At 36.2% G+C, this 18,599-nt stretch overlaps 1 protein-coding gene across 1 annotated transcript; it reads right to left on the reverse strand.

Moving 5' to 3' along the window:
• Positions 1-292: 292 nt before the first annotated feature.
• Positions 293-18,301, reverse strand: LOC104420085 (disease resistance protein RUN1-like). The gene is made up of 2 exons (XM_039301881.1): positions 18,251-18,301; positions 293-1,318 (listed from the first exon to the last, which is right to left on the reverse strand). The coding sequence occupies exon 2, from the start codon at positions 1,199-1,201 to the stop codon at positions 293-295; it is 909 nt and encodes a 302-aa protein (XP_039157815.1). The 5' UTR covers positions 1,202-1,318; positions 18,251-18,301.
• Positions 18,302-18,599: the final 298 nt, after the last annotated feature.

The following is an 18,599-nucleotide window of genomic DNA, read 5'->3' on the forward strand; positions in this document are numbered from 1 at the left end:
ATACATTGCAATGGACACTTAATTTCATATGATAGGGAATATTAATGTATGAGAGATAAACCACAAAAGGAAATACTTTTCAAGAGAGAGCAACCTCCCTACTTTCTAATCACGTCAACGAAACATTCAAGGGCAACAATAGTGAAGCTTCTCATTCCATGAGAGCAAGCACTAAATAGTCGACCACACATGGACAAATGAGAAAAAGAAACAAAAGGGTTACCTTTTCTTCCTTTAGCACTTTTTGGGCTTCCTCATAGTCCCATAGCCTGCTACGGCACCAAGGCTCTCGTTAGTTTTCCTCGCAAACTATTTCCCTACCAAGATCTCTCAATTGGTCATGCATTTTGAGCTTATGATCATTTCCAACTTTTATTAATGACATAAATATCAATGCTTCAATTCCCTCACTTGGGAAAAAGCCACAAGCGTCCCACATGTAGGATGCGATTATCTTGTTAGTGCAAATAAAAAAGCAAGCGATATCCAAAAATATTTGTTTTTGTCTATAGCCTAATGCTTCATAGCTTATTCTTAACTTTTTATGCACTTCCGTATGAGGAACTCTTTTTAACTTCTTTATTGTATTTATCCACTGTGTTGGCTCTTTTCCACACAATAATGAACCAAAAACCTCAAGCGATAAGGGAAGCCCTCCAGTGATGGATACAACTTCATGAGTGAGGTCCTCAAATTCCCTTGGAGGAGAGTTCCTTCGAAATGCATGTTTGCTAAACATAATCAAAGATTGATTGTTATCCATTTCCTTATGTTCATAATTGTAGTCCACCCTAGCTTCTTCAAGAATCCTCTTGTTTCTGGTGGTAATAATAATCTTGCTTCCCGAAGAAAACCAATCATGATCACCAGCCAAACACTTCAACTGAACAACTTCATCCGCATCATCAAGAAGAACGAGGACCTTTTTACCTTTAAACTTGGAGGAGATGAACTTAATCCCTTCATCCTTATTGCGAACTCCACCATCTTGCTTCAATATATCATTTATTAACTGATTTTGTAAATAATGCATGCCATTTTGCTTGCATGATTCCCTTATATCAGCAATGAAGCTACGAAGCTCAAATTGATTAGAGAGCTTGTTGTTGATGGTTTTGGCAAGAGTAGTCTTACCAATGCCTCCCATTCCATGGACGCCAACAAATAGGGTGGCATTAGATTTATTAGCCACAAATTCCATAACCTTATTCACATGACTATCAAGTCCGACCAAATTCTCAGAAATAACCAACTCGAACTTTTTCTTCAATTCGCTCAACGCTTTTTGACAACCGATTTCACCAAATCTGCTTCAGACCTATCAAACACGACAAGAGTTCAAATATGTGGCAACAATAATTTTATATTGTTTATCTATGAGAACACAATAAATCTAGAGATGGATTGAAAAACTTAAAAAATCTTTGTGGTCATACCTCCATATATATTGTCATATATGCTAAGTCTAAGTGGAAAATGATGGTGGTTGCTTCACATGGCATGCCCTATTCCACTGTTACTCCGACATAATTTATCAAGCCGAGAACAACTTGAGGGCATCGCTTATGAATCTTCAATATTGTATATATTATGGATTTGGTCCAAATTTTAAATTGGTTGTTATTTAAAGATATTAGGGATGATGTGGTTGTAACTTTGAAAATTCTCTAGAGCATTTGAATAAACAAAAATCCAATAAGCCAACCTAACATGAGAGTTAGCCATCAATCAATAAACATGTCATAACTTTTGATGGAAGATGATTTCAGGTTCCACAATACCAATCCAAAAAGTTGTTCACATTGTAATATTGCAAATTACTTAAATGCAATTGAAGTGATTTCTTCTTGTTTGCGCAGTTCTACAGGCTTGTAAGTTTCTACTAGTGTTGTGAATTTAGTATCATTCTAGATTGGTGCTCTTATCAGTTTTCATTGCCTCTAGGGAGGATAACGTTAGTGAAATCCCTTATGATATTTTGAAGATAACAAAATAAATCAAAAACTACTAACATGTTTAATTGTTGAGTAATAGACTATGCAGATGATAGAAAGTGTAAATGATTTTATCAAAGCCTATACTTGGAAGAACCATAAGACAGACTCTATGCTGAAGCTGAATTTATTCAAACTGTGTCCAGACCTTAAGGCTAAATTTGTTTAGAAGCAGATTATGTACTGACTTACGTTCAAATTGTAAAGTTTATTATGAAGATTGCCGAACTTCTGTGTTAAAGTTTGTTTTGCATCAGAAGTCTATCTACACTGACAAATTCCAGACTGAACGCAAGTGAAGAAGGAAGATTCTCAGACTTTACTTCAGACGGAGCACTCTCAGACTTTACATATAGAACGAGACACAAGTCCAGAATGTGACAAGGTCCAGAATGAGACACAAGTTCAAAACGTAACAGATTCATAATGAACATGTTTAGAACGAGACAACTTGACAGAACATAACACAAGCCCCAAACATATAACGGCTAGTAAGCTGGTTTGGATTATACATCGGAATAGATTTGATTGACTCAATCTAATTGATTGACAATTGGATCTTAAAGACAAGAACTTTCTAAACGAAAAAGCTCTACTTATGGAAACTAAGATTCTGTTTGTATGGGCGATCAGAATCAACTTGTGATTCTACTTTGGTCACTCAACGGCTGCCAAATCTTCTAGATACAGATCTATTCAATGGGTATATTGGAAGATGATTATTTAGATACTGTCTAACGGCTAGTTTGGAAGTGGATGAGTATTTAAGGAGATCAAGGACCGATGGACAAGTAAGAGACGGAGCGTAAAATTTATAATTCTAAAGTTTGAGCAAACTTTGATCATACATTTGTCTTTGGTGAGTTAGACGTTTGTGATCGTGAGAGAAATACCAAAAGAGTGACTTAGTGAGATAGTGTGATCTACCACTATGTGTTTGTATTCAAAGTTGTAGTCTCTTGTTGATTGCATAGTGGAATCTAGCCAGAAGGCCGTTAGCATGGGAGAGTGGATGTAGGCTTGATCTAAGCCGAACCACTATAAATTTCGTCTGCAGCATTTTCTTTCCTTAACTCTTCATATTTAAAGTATGTTGCATATTTGTAGGTTATGTCAGAAGTCTGTTCCATCGTATAACAGATTATGAACATCTACCAAAAGTCTGGTGGTTAGTTTAATCAGATTCTAATAATTATTCAGACTTTGCTCGCAATTTATTTTATTCCGCATTTATTTGTCAAGATTTCTTTTAAACATCTATTTACCCCCCTTCTAGGTGTTCATATTAGCACTCTCAATTGGTATCAAAACCAAGTGCTAATATCTTAGCAACGGACTTATGGAAGGGCAGAGTAACATCAGGCCATCATATTTTGATGGAAATGAATATAACATTTAGAAAAACAAAATGAAGGCATTCCTAAGATCAAGAGAACCCATGCAATGAGATGTTGTGGAAAAAGGAATCAATTCAACTACTGCATCTACATCAAATAAGAATGGCAAAGACAAAGAAACAAAGCCCCTTACTCTTATGTCTCGAATGGAGATATCCAAAAGAGAAGCTCTTGATACAAAAGCTATTTATTCTTTATATTGTGCATTATCTCTTGCTGAATATAACATAATCTCTTCATGTGAAACAATAAAAGAAGTTTGGAATAGACTTCATGTTACTTATAAAGAGACTGATTGTGTAAAAGAGACAAAAGTTAACTTCATGCTCGGCAAATATGAATCCTTCAAGATGAAGCAAGGAGAGTCAATTGGAGATATGTTCAGTCATTTTACAGAAATTGTAAACGGTTTGGCTTATCAAGGTCATTCAATTTCTTCCCCAATGAAGGTCAACAAACTTTTGCGAGGTCTTTCAAAAGATTGGAACCATGTTAAGACCTCAATCCAAGAGACTTAGAGGATTATGCCACTCTCCATTAATGAATTGATTAGCACTCTTCAATCCTATGAAGTGTAACAAATCAACGACGAAGATCCCAAAGGTAAGAAGTCCATTGTTTTAATATCTAACGCTGATTCTAATGATACAAACTCAGAAAATGACCTGGACAACGAAGAACTTGCTTTTATGATCAAGAAATTCAAAAAACTAAGTAGAAAAGGAAGGGAATTCCGTGGAAGAAGACAATACAAGTATAATGGACATAAAAGAACCATGAAAGAAGATGATGAGCAAGGAAATATATGCTTGATGGCACATTCTGACTTAAACACAGAGTCAGAATCAAAGTCTGACTTACACACAGACTTAGAATCCGATGAGGAAATCGAGGTAAGTCATTTAGAATTTTTTTTTTTTGGTAACCCAGGGAACCTCCGTGCGCCACTTCGCGGTTGGAGTAAACCCTGGAGGGTGTAGAGTCACCACCACCCTTGCTCCCTGGGTAAGTCGTGGGTTCCTTTCCAACAAGGCAGACGACGCAGGGATTCGAACACTGGACCTCTCGTGAAAGGAACCAGCGCCCAACCACTACGCCGCCACCACGGGTGGTGTAAGTCATTTAGAAATTCCTACTAAAGTTCTTAAGTATATAAATGAGCTTTGTTCAAATCTCAAATCTTCTCTTAAAAGGATCTCCGAACTAAAAAAAGAGAATTCTTGACTTAGGCAACATGATCTTTCTCGAAAAGAAAAGTTTGAAATTTTGCAAAAAGATTTTGTACAAACAAAAGAAAGTCAAGATTTACTTATCAAAGAAAATGATTCTTTAAAGAAAGAATTTTCTAATATTTTGACAAAATTTTCAAATGGTTAAAAATCATTAGAGTATATCATTTCCATACAAGTACCTTACTATAATAAGTCGGGACTTGGCTTCAATAAGGAAAATGATTCTCTAGTAGATTTTCCTAAAGTCAAGGAGAGACTTAGACAAAGACCTCATAAACTTACATACAAAAAGCATTTTCAAATGATCTTTACAAAACCCATTGATCAAAATGCCCTTAAATGTTTAAATTGTGGAGATTCAGAACACTTTGAGAAAGAATGTCCTAAAGTTTGGAGACTGTTAAGAAAGATTGGATAAAAAAAGCATACTCTACTAACTCTCATGGACCCAAGAATATGGGTACCAAAGAAAAGATGAGTTGTCTTTTGCAGGATATATAGGAGAAGAAGAAAGAGAATTTGGTAAGGAATGTATTTTTCTCAATTTTATTTGAGTACATAATTCAAAAATTCTCATTATACTTATATTCTCTTTTTGCATTGATTGATTTAGATTTTATTATGACCGTATTCTTTGTTTTATTAAAGAAAGAATCGAGTGATTTTTTTTTTTAATTTGTGAGTCACGATTTGATACGTGTGATTTGATTTGATTTTATGCTCTTAGATTTTGTCATATTTTGCAAAGTGAAAATCTGTTTTACGTGATATTAAATTTATTATGCAAGATATTCTTTCTTAGATACTCAATGATTTTATTCTCTCTGATTTTATTGTGCTTTGACTATTCAAGATATTATTGTGCAAGATATTCTCCCTAGTTCGTTATGATTGTTGGAGAAATCTTCTTAAAGTGTTTTGAAGTTGACAAAACGTTTCTATCAGTCTAGTCTGAAGGCTTGCAGACTCTGTTATTGAAAGTCCTCACCTCCCTGGACAGCCGGACTCAAGACTCAAAGTCTATCCTCATTGACAGTCTCTAATCCGTTGAAAAAAGGTTATCCAGAACTGGATGTTTCGTTAAGGATTTAACCTTATCAACTGGAGAAGATCTCGTGGCTGGAAAAGACATAACGAAGTCCTTTGATTGATCGAAGATTGACTCGATAATTGAAGATCCGGTGATTGTCTAAATATTATTGGAAGGTTCTACTTATGGAAACCGAGATCCGATTGTATGGGCGAACGAGATTGATGGGCTATCAACACGTTCCTTTAATAGCTCGAACAATCTTCCTAATTGATTCCGACCAACGGGTAGATTGGAGGAATTCCTTTGGTAAGTGCCAACGGGTATGATGGCATAAAGGAGTATATAAGGAAGACGGTCTTAGTTGTTCGAGGAGTACGCGATAGAAGAATTCCAAAGTCTGAAGCTCCTTTTTGTTTAGACAATTCCTTTGAACGAATACTTGTATACAAAAGAGAGTCTATATTTGTGAGAAATCTTGAGGAGGTGTGGTAGAACATCTACACTTTGTGGAATCAAGGCAAAGCTGCGCTGTAACTTCTCTTTTGTTCATAGTGGAATCCAGCCAATAGGCTCGGTGAAGAAGAGTGGACGTAGGCTTGATATAAGCCGAACCACTATAAACCGCGTGTTCAATTTTCTCTTCTCTCGGTCTTACTTTGATTATCGTTTGTCTAAAATCCATCAACTGTCTAGTATTGTGCAATTGTTGAAGAAAAATCTTTTATATACCTATTCACCCCCCTCTAGGTACTCATACTAGAAATATCAATTGGTATCAGAACCTGTGTACTCACTTTGTTTGAAGTGTTTTACTTCAGAGTTAAAGATCCATGGCTAGTATGCTAGCACCAGGGCTGATGGAAGGGCAAAGCAATACCAGACCACCCTACTTTGATGGAAATGATTACAACATCTGGAAAAACAAGATGAAAGCTTTCCTACGATCAAAGGATCCTCTAGAATGGGACGTTGTAGAAAAGGAATTACTCCTACAGCTGCATCGGTCTCGAAAGAGGAAAGAAAGCTGTGAGACCAGCGGAATGACTCGGGAAGAGATAAACAAGAGACAAGCACTCGATGCAAAAGCAATTTACTCTTCATATGGTGCTTTGTCACCAACTGAATATAATAGAATATCTTCTTGTGTTACAGCAAAAGAAGTCTGGGACAGATTGCATATCACCTATGAAGGAACAGATCAAGTGAAGGAAACCAGAATTAACATTCTTCTTGGTCAATATGAAGCCTTCAAAATGAAACCAGGAGAATCTATAACTGACATGTTTAGCCGTTTTACAGATATTGTCAATGGTCTTGAGAATCAAGGACAAAGAATTTCTGATCCCATGAAGGTAAACAAGCTACTGCGTGGACTCTCCAAGGATTGGAATCACATAAAGACTTCGATAAGAGAGACGCAAAGAATTATGCCACTATCTCGTAGACGAGCTGATTGGAACTCTTCGGTCTTATGAAGTGGAACGGATCAATGAAGATGAAGATCCAAAAGGTAAGAAATCCATTGCATTAAAATCAAATGATGATTCGATGATACAGATTCGAAGATGATATGGACGATGAGGAGCTTGCTCTCATGATAAGAAGATTCAGAAAACTGAATAGAAAAGGAAGAAGGTTCAACTCAAAGAAACAAAGCTTTCAAAGACAGCGAGACCAAGTCTCATTGATGATGAGGAACCAAATAAAGATGTAGTCTGCTTTGAATGTAAGAAAAAGGGACACATCGGACCCAACCGTCCTCTTACGAAGAAGAAGAGAGGAAAAGCTGAAAAATTTCAAAAGCTCTCAAAGCCGAAAACACAGAGTGATACGAGTGTGAAGAAAGTGATAATGAATATGCCAATCTATGCCTGATGGCACAATCAGACTCAGACTCTGGATCAGACTCTGGATCAGACTCAGACAGTGAATTTGAGGCAAGTAATGTTAAAATTCCCGTCAAAGTTTCTAAATACATTGATGAACTGTGTTTTAGTCTTAAGACTTCTCTCAAAAGAATTTCCGAACTGAAAAAGGAAAACTCAGCTCTAAAACAAAAGGAAAATGTTTTAGTAGAAAGAGTTAAAAGTCTAGACTTGACTGTTTCCACTCTTAAAGAAAATGAAGATAATCTTTTAAAAGAAAATGCTCTTTTAAAAACAGACTTATCAAATATTTCAAAGAAATTTTCAATAGGGTCTGAAAAACTTGAAAAAATTCTTTCAGCTCAAAGACCTTACTTCAATAAGTCCGGTCTAGGTATGACAGCGAAACGATTCCCTTGATTGATTTTCCTAAAGTAAAAGAAAGAATTAAGAAAATACCCTCGAGAGAGGCTTACAAAAATCATTTCAAGAAAGTTTTTGTAAAATCTGTAGGAAGAAATGCTCTCGGATGTTCAAAGTGCAACAATCTGATCACTTTGAAAAAGAGTGTCTTAAGGTTTGGAAACCTGTTCAGAAAATATGGACTAATACTGCTTATGTTACTAACACCAAAGGACCCAAGATAGTTTGGGTACCAAAGAAAGCTTGAGCTTTATTTTAAATGCAGGTCTCCGTCAAGAAAAAGGTAAAGTGGTATCTTGACAAAGGATGCTCAAGACACATGACAGAAACTCAAATTGTTTTATAAAGCTTGCTCAAGTAAATGGTGGAAAAGTTTCATTTGGAGGAAACAGCAAAGGAAGTATTATGGGATTTGGAACTGTGAAAATTGGAAGTCTCACAATAAGTAATGTTTCCTTAGTGGAAGGACTCAATTACAATCTTCTCAGCATTAGTCAATTGTGTGATACTGGTTTCAAGATCTTCTTTCAAGAAGGAACATGTTCTGGAATCGGTAAAGACTCTACTCGATCTTTCATGGGTCGAAGACATGGAAATATCTATCTTATGGATGTGAAACCAAATGAATCGCAATGTCTTATCTCAATTCAAGACGAAGCAAGCTTATGGCACAAAAAGCTTGGTCATGTCAACATGAAGCAATTAGCCAAAATCTCATCAAAGCAGCTAGTTCGAGGTCTACCCAAATTGCCATACCAAAAGACTGATCCATGCACTCCATGTATTCTGGGAAAGCAGGTAAGAAATTCAATTAAGCCAATAAATCATGTCTCTACTAATCATGTACTATAGTTGTTGCATATGGATCTCTTCGGACCAAATCCGAGCTTCGGAGTATTGGGGGTAAGAAATATTGCCTAGTAATTGTGGATGATTACTCCCGTTTTACTTGGGTATATTTCCTTGCAAGTAAGTCCAAACCTTCTCGTATTTTGAAAAATTTGCTAAAAAGGTTCAAAATGAAAAAGGATGTGTTATCTCTAGTATAAGAACAGATGATGGAGGTGAATTTGAAAATCAAGATTTTACAAAATTTTGTGATGAATCTGGCTTTAAGCATGTGTTCTTCTCTCCATATACTCTTCAGCAAAATGGAGTTGTGGAAAGAAAGAATAGATCTCTTCAAGAAATGGCTAGAACTCTTTTAATTGAAAGTAAGATTTCTTCACGATTTTGAAATGAAGTTTGTTTCAACAGCTTGCTATATCATCAATAGAGTCTTCTTAAGACCTATTATAGAGAAACCCCTTATGAGATATTCAAAGATAAGAAGCCTATTGTTTCATATTTTCATGTATTCGGTTGCAAATGTTTTATATTGAAAAATGCAAAAGATCGAGTTGGTAAGTTTGAAGAAAGATCAGATGAAGGTATCTTCCTTGGATATTCTACATCAAGCAAAGCCTACGAGTCTATAACAAGAAGAGCTAGTCTGTGGAGGAGTCAATGAATGTCAAATTTCAAGACTCAACGCAAGATGAATCAAGTCAGACTCATCAAGAAGAGTCTGAACCTGTTCCCAGAACCTTTCAAAGCTTACAACTCAAGAAGCATCTCGGATGTGGAAGACCGGCAAGATCGGGTTGTTCGTGAAGATCCAAACAAAGAGAAAGATCATCAACCAGACAAATCAACAAGTAACTGGAAGCATAAGTCCAGTCATCCCAAAGATCTTATTATCGGCGAAGTTAATGAAGGAATTCGCACCAGATCCAAAAGGCGAGAAGAGTCTAGTGCTGTGGCTCTCGTTTCTGAAATTGAACCAAAGAGCATAGAAGAAGCTTTATCGATGAAAGCTGGATTGAAGCTATGCAAGAAGAGCTCGAACGTTCAATATTAATGATGTTTGGGAATTGACATCCAAACCAAAAAGGTAAAACTGTTATTGTTATTGGAGCTAAATGGGTGTTCGAAACAAGATGAATGAGAAAGGAAAAGTCATACGAAACAAAGCAAGACTCGTGGCCAAGGGATATACGCAAAAGAAGGAATAGACTATGATGAGACTTACGCTCCGGTAGCAAGGTTAGAAGCTATTCGACTATTACTTGCGCTTGCTTGTTATAAGAATTTCAGGTTATTTCAAATGGACGTCAAAAGCGCCTTCCTAAATGGATTTATCCATGAGGAAGTTTATGTGGAACAACCACCGGGTTTGAAGACCCAAAGAAGCGGACTCGGTCTTGGGCTGAAAAGGCTTTGTATGGTTTAAAGCAAGCACCTCGGGCTTGGTACGACAGATTAAGTAAGTTCTTAATACAAAATGGTTTTGTCAAAGGTAAAGTAGATACGACTTTATTTATCAAAAAGGAAAACAAAAGTTTCTTACTTGTTCAAATATATGTGGATGATATTATTTTTGGATCCTCTAATGAAAGTCTCGTGCAAGAAATTTTCTAAGTCTATGCGGGATGAGTTTGAAATGAGTATGATGGGAGAGTTAACATTCTTTCTTGGTCTTCAAGTAAAATAATTGAAGGAATGAACTTTTATTTATCAAGAAAAATATGTTAATGATCTTGTCAAAAGGTTTGGACTGGAAAAATGCAAAAAGACCGACATACTAATGTCAAGTTCTTTAAAGATAGACAAAGATGAAGAAGGGAAGAAAGTTGATCAAAAGCTGTACATGAGCATCATTGGTTCATTTCTTTATCTTACTGCTTCTAGACCTGACATTTTGTTGAGTGTTTGCATCTGTGCTAGGTTTCAATCGGATCCTAGAGAATCTCATCTCGGTGCTGCAAACGCATCATTAAATACGTTGCTTCATCATCAAGCATCGGTCTTTGGTATCCTAAGAAGGGAGACTTTAATCTTAAGGATATTCGAGACACGATCTGGCCGGTTGCGAGTTGATAGAAAGAGCACTTCGGGAACTTGCCGATTGCTTGGAAGCGGGACAGTGTCTTGGTTTTCAAGGAAACAAAGCACTTGTGTCTCTTTCAACAACGAAGCGAGTATGTAGCTCTTGGAAGCTGCTGTTCGCAAATTCTATGGATAAAACAACAACTAAGAGACTTTGAAATTGAAGACTCATGCACGGAGATTAATTGCGACAACACCAGCGCTATCAACCTCACCAAAAATCCAATTCTCCATTCAAGAGCAAAGCATATAGAGATTTGACATCACTTTATTAGAGACCATGTTCAAAATGGAGATGTTTTAATTCAGTTTGTTGACTCAAAGAATCAACTGGCGGATATATTCACAAAGCCTTTGGAGAAAAATCAATTTGAATCTATCCGTTCCAGACCCAACATTTTGAGGTATGAGGATATCAAAGTCTAAAGACTTTCAGACTCAGACTTACAAGACTTTATCTGAAAGATAATCTTGGTATGACCGTCGGGCTTGTAAGTCTTTCTCTCCTTAATCTCATCTTGAAAAGGTACGATCGTACCGTGTTTAAATTGTTGCTATATTTAATTGACGTAAATATTGCATCGTTTCATTTTCAAAAAGGAAGTTATTTTTAAATGGCTATTTTTACGGAAAAAAGACAGTTATTTTGAAAAGGCATTTTTTTATTTCCTTTGTGACGGTTCGTTTATCCCTCTTTTAACCGATTGTGCACTGTCGATTCCTCTTCACTTTACTCTCAAAAACCCTAGAAAGCATCGATCCTCCATTCCTGTTTGTTTTCTTTGTTTAATCTTCAAAAAGTTGTCATCTTTCCTTGGAAAGTCAAGCAAGGAATCTTCCAAAAATTGATAAAGATGTCATCTTCAAGAAAGTCTTCGAGAATCGCAAGCGGGGGACCACGGCGAATGAGTGAGGGCCTACGCACTTCGATCTTACTGAAGAAGAAGTGACTCCCGAACAGCAAGCGAGCCCACAACATTCTCGGCAGCGTCATTCTCCACCATCTAGTCCTCAAGGCGTTGATCATCGCAACGGGAAGAAATCATCGAGGATGCGGACCCGTAAGAGTTCAAAAGCCCGCTTTTATTTACAAGCTATATCGTGCCTTAAAAGGGACTCGTACTCCTTTGAACTATGTTGATGATTTTCTTAAAGACAAAGGATATAGGAACGAATATATCTTTCTGCGAAAAATGGAAAGTTTGGGAATTGCTTGTAAAGGAGTGGCAGAGGAAACCCTTGTGAATATCCCAAGTGATCCTTGTGGTCAAATCACTGTAGATGGGAATGATGATGACAATTTGTACAGCCTATTTCAACGGAAAATGGGTATTGCGGCTGAAATTCAAGGAAAAATGGGAGATTTGTTCAGATCAAAGGAACAAAAGGATCTATACTCGAAATTGTTGAAGCGTGGGGTAATAAACCTAGGAGTGTGGATTTTGATTTTCTGGATGCTTTGTGAATGTGAACTTGAGGGAAAAGTTCAATCATCTTCAACTTGAAAAGTTACATTACGACAATACGGAGGCTTATCTTTGGATTAACTGCATATTTCTATTCAAATCTTAGCTTTTTGGATGCGAATAGATTCTCCTTCAGCGTTAAAGACCAAGATTATGTTGTGGATATGAATATCTTTGGCGAGATGTGTTAGGAGTTGAAAGAGGAAAATATCAACCAATTAAAGTTTCCATTGCTCGAGCCACACTTGAACCGGTGAAGGACGGGAGAACATATGAGAAGATCACCTATTTAAGGATGAGTGCATTCAGCATCTTGCTTCACAAGATTGTGATTAATTGCCTCCGACCGAAATCAACTTCCAAGACTGATGTTTCAAGTTCAGAGGCCAAGCTGATGTATGCCATTCTCTTTGGAAAAAGGTTTTCTCTCCCTCACACTATTATGTTTCACATGTATAGAGCAATGATGAAGGATAGAAGTCAACTCCCTTACCCAAGCCTTGTTACGAAGTTATTCAGACATCTGAATATTCAGCCTCCACAAATCTTTTGTGTTCGACCATGCGATCATATGGTGGTAGGACTGAAAATGGTGACCAAAATGCGTACGAAGGAACGAGCAAGAAGTTGGAGAAATTCAAGGAGAAGACTCCTACCAAATCTCATCAAATCTCTTCTGCAGCTAAGAGAAAAGGGAAGGAGCCCATGGTTGCTCCATCCAAGAGAAGAAGAGCTCTCCTCGTTGAGGGTGAAGATGATGAGGAAGACATCACCATCTCGCATTGGCTTTGAAGAATTTAAGTCGTCTGTTCCACGAAAGAATTGGAACAAATGACGAAAGAAGCAGAGGAGAAGGAAGAAGAAGAAAGAGAAGCTGAAAAAGAAGTAGAGGAGGAAAGACCTGAAGAAGAAAGAAGAGAATAAGGAGAACTTGAGGAACACTCTCCTCCACCTGTAGGCATGGGAACAGGGGGAGATCAGGAGAAAGGAGTGAAGTCTTCATATCCTGATGAAAGTGAAGGAGTCAGTCGCTCACCTGCAGACTCAGAGGATGTTTATGCATCTCAATTTCCAGAGGAAGGTCATGAAGTTTCATCGCCAAACCTACGAGATTATGCTGATCTACCATCGTCTGCATTTACTCCATCGATCGAGCCAAGCAAGTACTCGGACCGATAATGGAGCAGATTTTCGCAGAATCATGGATATTCTCTTGGAAATGCGAGGTCAAATTTATGCCTTGGGATGCGAAGTTCAAAGCTTGAAGAATGAAGGTCAACCTTCTTCCTGTTCATTGAATGATAAAATGCAAGCCCTCTCTGTTCGAATCGGCCAATGCCAAGAGTGAGGAGATTGCACAACGGAAGGAAGACTTCAAAAGGCCGGAATGCATCGTTCAGTCTATGGAAGATTTCCAGCTTGTCCGCGTTCCCAAGCAATCTTGACTTCATCTCATCCTTTTTAATGATGACAAAAAGGGGGAGAGATGCAAGATTTGATCAAATTTTCAATCATTAAACTTTTAACTGTTTGTTGGATTGTTTTGTTGTTTAAACTCTGTTTGACATTGACTTTGTTTTGTGTCTGGATGAGAACTGAACTAGACTTGGACTTGACTGCTTCTATTAACTAGTATTGATATCTTATGGATGGCTTTATCGTATACAAGACTAACCTATTTTCTGTGGTTGCAGATTCTAGTGTTATTCATTTAGCCATTTATCTCTATAAGATATGCATATGTGTTTGAGAAATGTTTTGCAGGTCAAAGTTATCCAAATCTGTAGGAAAGTTTTGTCACCATCAAAAAGGGGGAGATTGTTGGAGAAATCTTATTGAAGTGTTTTGAAGTTGACAAAATGTTTCTATCGGTCTAGTCGAAGGCTTACGGACTTCTATTGAAAGTCTGAAGACCTCGGGACAGCCGGACTCAAGACTCAAAGTCTATCCTCATTGATCTCTAATCCGTTGAAGAAAGGTTATCCGAACTGGATGTTTCGTTAAGGATTTAACCTTATCAATTGGAGAAGATCTCGTGGCTGGAAAAGACATAACGGAGTCCTTTGATTGATCGAAGATTGACTCGATAATTGAAGATCCGGTGATTGTTTAAATATTATTGGAAGGTTCTACTTATGGAAACCGAGATCCTGATTGTATGGGCGAACATAATTGATGGGCTATCAACACGTTCCTTTAATAGCTCGAACAATCTTCCTAATTGATTCCGACCAACGGGTAGATTGGAGGAATTCCTTTGGTAAGTGCCAACGGGTATGATGGCATAAAAGAGTATATAAGGAAGACGGTCTTAGTTGTTCGAGGTGTGCGCGATAGAAGAATTCCAAAGTCTGAAGCTCCTTTTTGTTTAGACAATTCCTTTGAACGAATACTTGTATACAAAAGAGAGTCTATATTTGTGAGAAATCTTGAGGAGGTGTGGTAGAACATCTACACTGTGGAATCAAGGCAAAGCTGCGCTGTAACTTCTCTTTTGTTCATAGTGGAATCCAGCCAATAGGCAATCGGTGAAGAAGAGTGGACGTAGGCTTGATATAAGCCGAACCACTATAAACCGCATGTTCAATTTTCTCTTCTCTCAGTCTTACTTTGATTATCGTTTGTCTAAAATCCATCAACTGTCTAGTATTGTGCAATTGTTGAAGAAAAATCTTTTATATACCTATTCACCCCCCTCTAGGTACTCATACTAGAAATATCAATGATGATTTTAGAAAGAATATTTGATTATCTATGGAGATTTCATATTTTGCTCTAATGAAATGAAAGGATCAGGAAACTTTATAAGGGAAGAATGATCGCGAATCTACGCAAATTTTGGTGCAATCAGAAAAGTATCTCATGCAAAGATTGCAAGTATGATCCGCAAAACCAGAGGAAGGAGGCTCAAAAAAATTCTCTTCCTTGTGCAAAGTTTTTTGCAAATTATTGAGGAAATCCCTTATGCGTCGAAGAGAAAGTGAATCCAAAAGGAAATGAAAAGAATCGTGATCAAACTCAAAAAGGCAACAAATTGAGGAGGAGCATTGATCAATTATGGAAAAATCCTTTTGAATTGATTGTGATCTTGATTATTATGGAAAGAAGGAAAAGGTAAATGCGATAGAACTTGTTAAGTTCAAAAAAGATCCGGTTAGTGCATCTTTTATTACCTTTTGTCATTAACAAATCCCTTATTGATATTATCATTTTATTATGACAAAAAGGGTAAGTGAATTTGATAATGCATTCGTGATCTTTATTGGATATTAGCTGATATATATGATTGAAGGGAGCTATATTACATTTCTTTAATATTCAGTTTACTTTGTAAAAGCTAATTTTTGAAGATTGTGTTTGTTACCGCTTTATATTCTCTACGTGATACTATTACTATTGTTATCGTTTTTGATTATGAAAAAAAGAGGGAGAGAATATAAATATGCATATGTGTTGATATTATTTATTGCATATTATTGAGCTGCGATTATTTTTCTATATATTGTTATGCTCAATTTATTTACTATCTTATGCTATCTTTTTATTTGACTTACATTGCTTTGATTTATTAATATTTTAGAAAAATGTGATTACACATCTGCATATTTAGAGATTGTTTTATCATCATAAAAAAGGAGGAGATTGTTAGGGAAATCCATTATGATATTTTGAAAATAACAAAATAAATTAAATGCTACTAACATGTTTAATTGTTGAGTAACAAACTATGCAGATAATAGAATGTATAAATGATTTTATCAAAGTCTATACTTGGAAGAACCATAAGACAGACTCTATGCTGAAGTTGAATTTATCCAGACTGTGTCTAGACCTTAAGGTTAAATCTATTCAGAAGTAAATTATGTTCAGACTTACGTTCAAATTGTAAAGTCTATTATGAAGATTACTAGACTTCTGTGTCAAAGTCTGTTTTACATCAGAAGTTTGCCAACACTGATAAATTCCAGACTGAATACAAGTGAAGAAGGAAGACTCTCACACTTTACTTCAGACGGAACGCTCTCAGACTTTATATACATAATGAGACACAAGTCCAGAATGTGACAAGATCCAAAACAAGACACAAATTCAGAACGTAACAGATTCAGAATGAAACATGTTCAGAACGAGATAATTTGACAGAATGTAACACAAACCTCAAACATATAACGGCTAGTAATCTGGTTTATATTTTACATCAAGATAGATTTGAATGACTCAATCAAATTGATTAACAATTGGATTTTAAAGATGAGAACTTTCTAAATGGAGAAGCTCTACTTATGGAAATCAAGATTCTGTTTGTATGGGCGATCAGAATCAACTTGGGATTTTACTTTTATCACTCAACGGCTACCAAATCTTCTAGATACAAATCTGTCCAATAAGTATATTGGAAGACGATCCTCTAGATGCTATCCAACGGCTAGTTTGGAAGTGGAGGAGTATTTAAGGAGATCAATGACCGATGAACAAGTAAGAGACGGAGTGTAGAATTTATAATTTCAAAGTCTGAGTGAACTTCGATCATACATTTGTCTTTGGTGAGCTTAAAATATTTGTGATCATGAGAGAAATACCAAAAGAGTGACTTAGTGAGATATTGTGATCTACCACTAAGTGTTTGCACTCAAAGTTGTAGTCTCTTGTTAATTGCATAGTGGAATCCAGCTAGAAGGCTGTTAGCGTAGGAGAGTGGACGTAGGCTTGATCTAAGCCGAACCATTATAAATTTCGTCCGCAGCATTCTTTTTCCTTAACTCTTCATATTTAAAGTTTGTTGCATATTTACAGGTTATTTCAGAAGCCTGTTCTATCGCATAACAAATTCTGATCATTTACAGTGGCTCGTTTAATCAGACTCCAATAATTATTCAGACTTTACTCGCAACTTATTTTATTCCGCATTTATTTGTCAAGATTTCTTTTAAACACCTATTCAGCCCCCTCTAGGTGTTCGTACTAGCACTTTCAGATAACGGGTTGTACTTTATTTTCCTTTCGAGTATCTATGTTCTATGATTTTAATGATCTAGTATTGAGTTTATAGGGAAGTAGAAGAATAATTTTTACCCAAAAAAGAACATTGCTTCAATATATGTAGATGCATGAGATAGAAATTACTTGTTGAAGATAGGAAATGCGTTGAAAATTATTTAAACAGACATATAATAAAAATAATCATTTTTTTACCATCATCTTATATAACCAATGAAACATTCCTTTTGTAAAATAATATTAATAGCAACTAATCAACGATATCAATGATTTAATAAATGTAACTTGGGAAGATAAAGAATTATGGCAAAGCTTGGACGCTACAATGTTATGAGCTTTACATAAAAATCGCCAATTAGTTGCACTATTAATCTCAAATAAATATGTTATTAGAAAAGTTTGTGACGAAGATTAATGTAAGGCACCCTATAATTAGATTGGCCAATATCATTAAAGTAATAAAATTTATTCAAGTGAATGGGGTATAAGAGTAAAAAAACTTATGATATAAGAGTAAAAATCTTTTGATATACGAGTAAATTCATAGGAATAAAATTTTTTACCATCATCTTATACTATTACAAAATCTTTTGATATAAGAGTAAAAATTTGTTCCAAAAATATTATCAAGTGAATGGGATCATAGGAATGAAATTTATAATTAGATTGGTCAATATCATTAAAGCAAAGACTAAAAAGAAAGAATAACCTATAGAATTTATGCACCGGAGGATCTTCCTGCCAGAAAGATCTTATAGTTTTTTTTTCTATATATAAAAAAAGAACGTAAAATGAAGTAGGTGAGAATTAGAACAACCAACGAACCCAAAAGAAGAAGAAGAAGAATTAGAACAGCCAGTAAACACCCACACATATTAAAAGAAATTAGAGAATGTTTTGGCGAGAAATTTTACCCTTGGGCTTCGTATCCTTTCAAGGTGCTAACTTCATCGAGTGCTTTCTTCCATTTCTCTAGAGTCGCTCGATCGAAAGAAGACCTCTTACGCAAACGACTCTCGCGCTCATGAAATGCCTCTCCAAACCTCCCGGTTTGATATCGCACTTCAGATGGTTTCACTTTGTAGAATATAGGCAACACTATCTGCCCGTCATTTTTCTTGCGCTCCATCATTTGAACAAGTTCATTTAGGCACCAACTACTTATACCATAATTCACTGAGAAAACGGGGATTAGAATCTTGCTGCTCGTGATGGCTTCCATAAGCACTGGTCTGATGTCCTCACCATGGCAGAGCTCATCAT

The sequence above is a fragment of the Eucalyptus grandis genome, chromosome 9 (assembly GCF_016545825.1).
Source record: "Eucalyptus grandis isolate ANBG69807.140 chromosome 9, ASM1654582v1, whole genome shotgun sequence".
Lineage (NCBI taxonomy): Eukaryota > Viridiplantae > Streptophyta > Magnoliopsida > Myrtales > Myrtaceae > Eucalyptus > Eucalyptus grandis.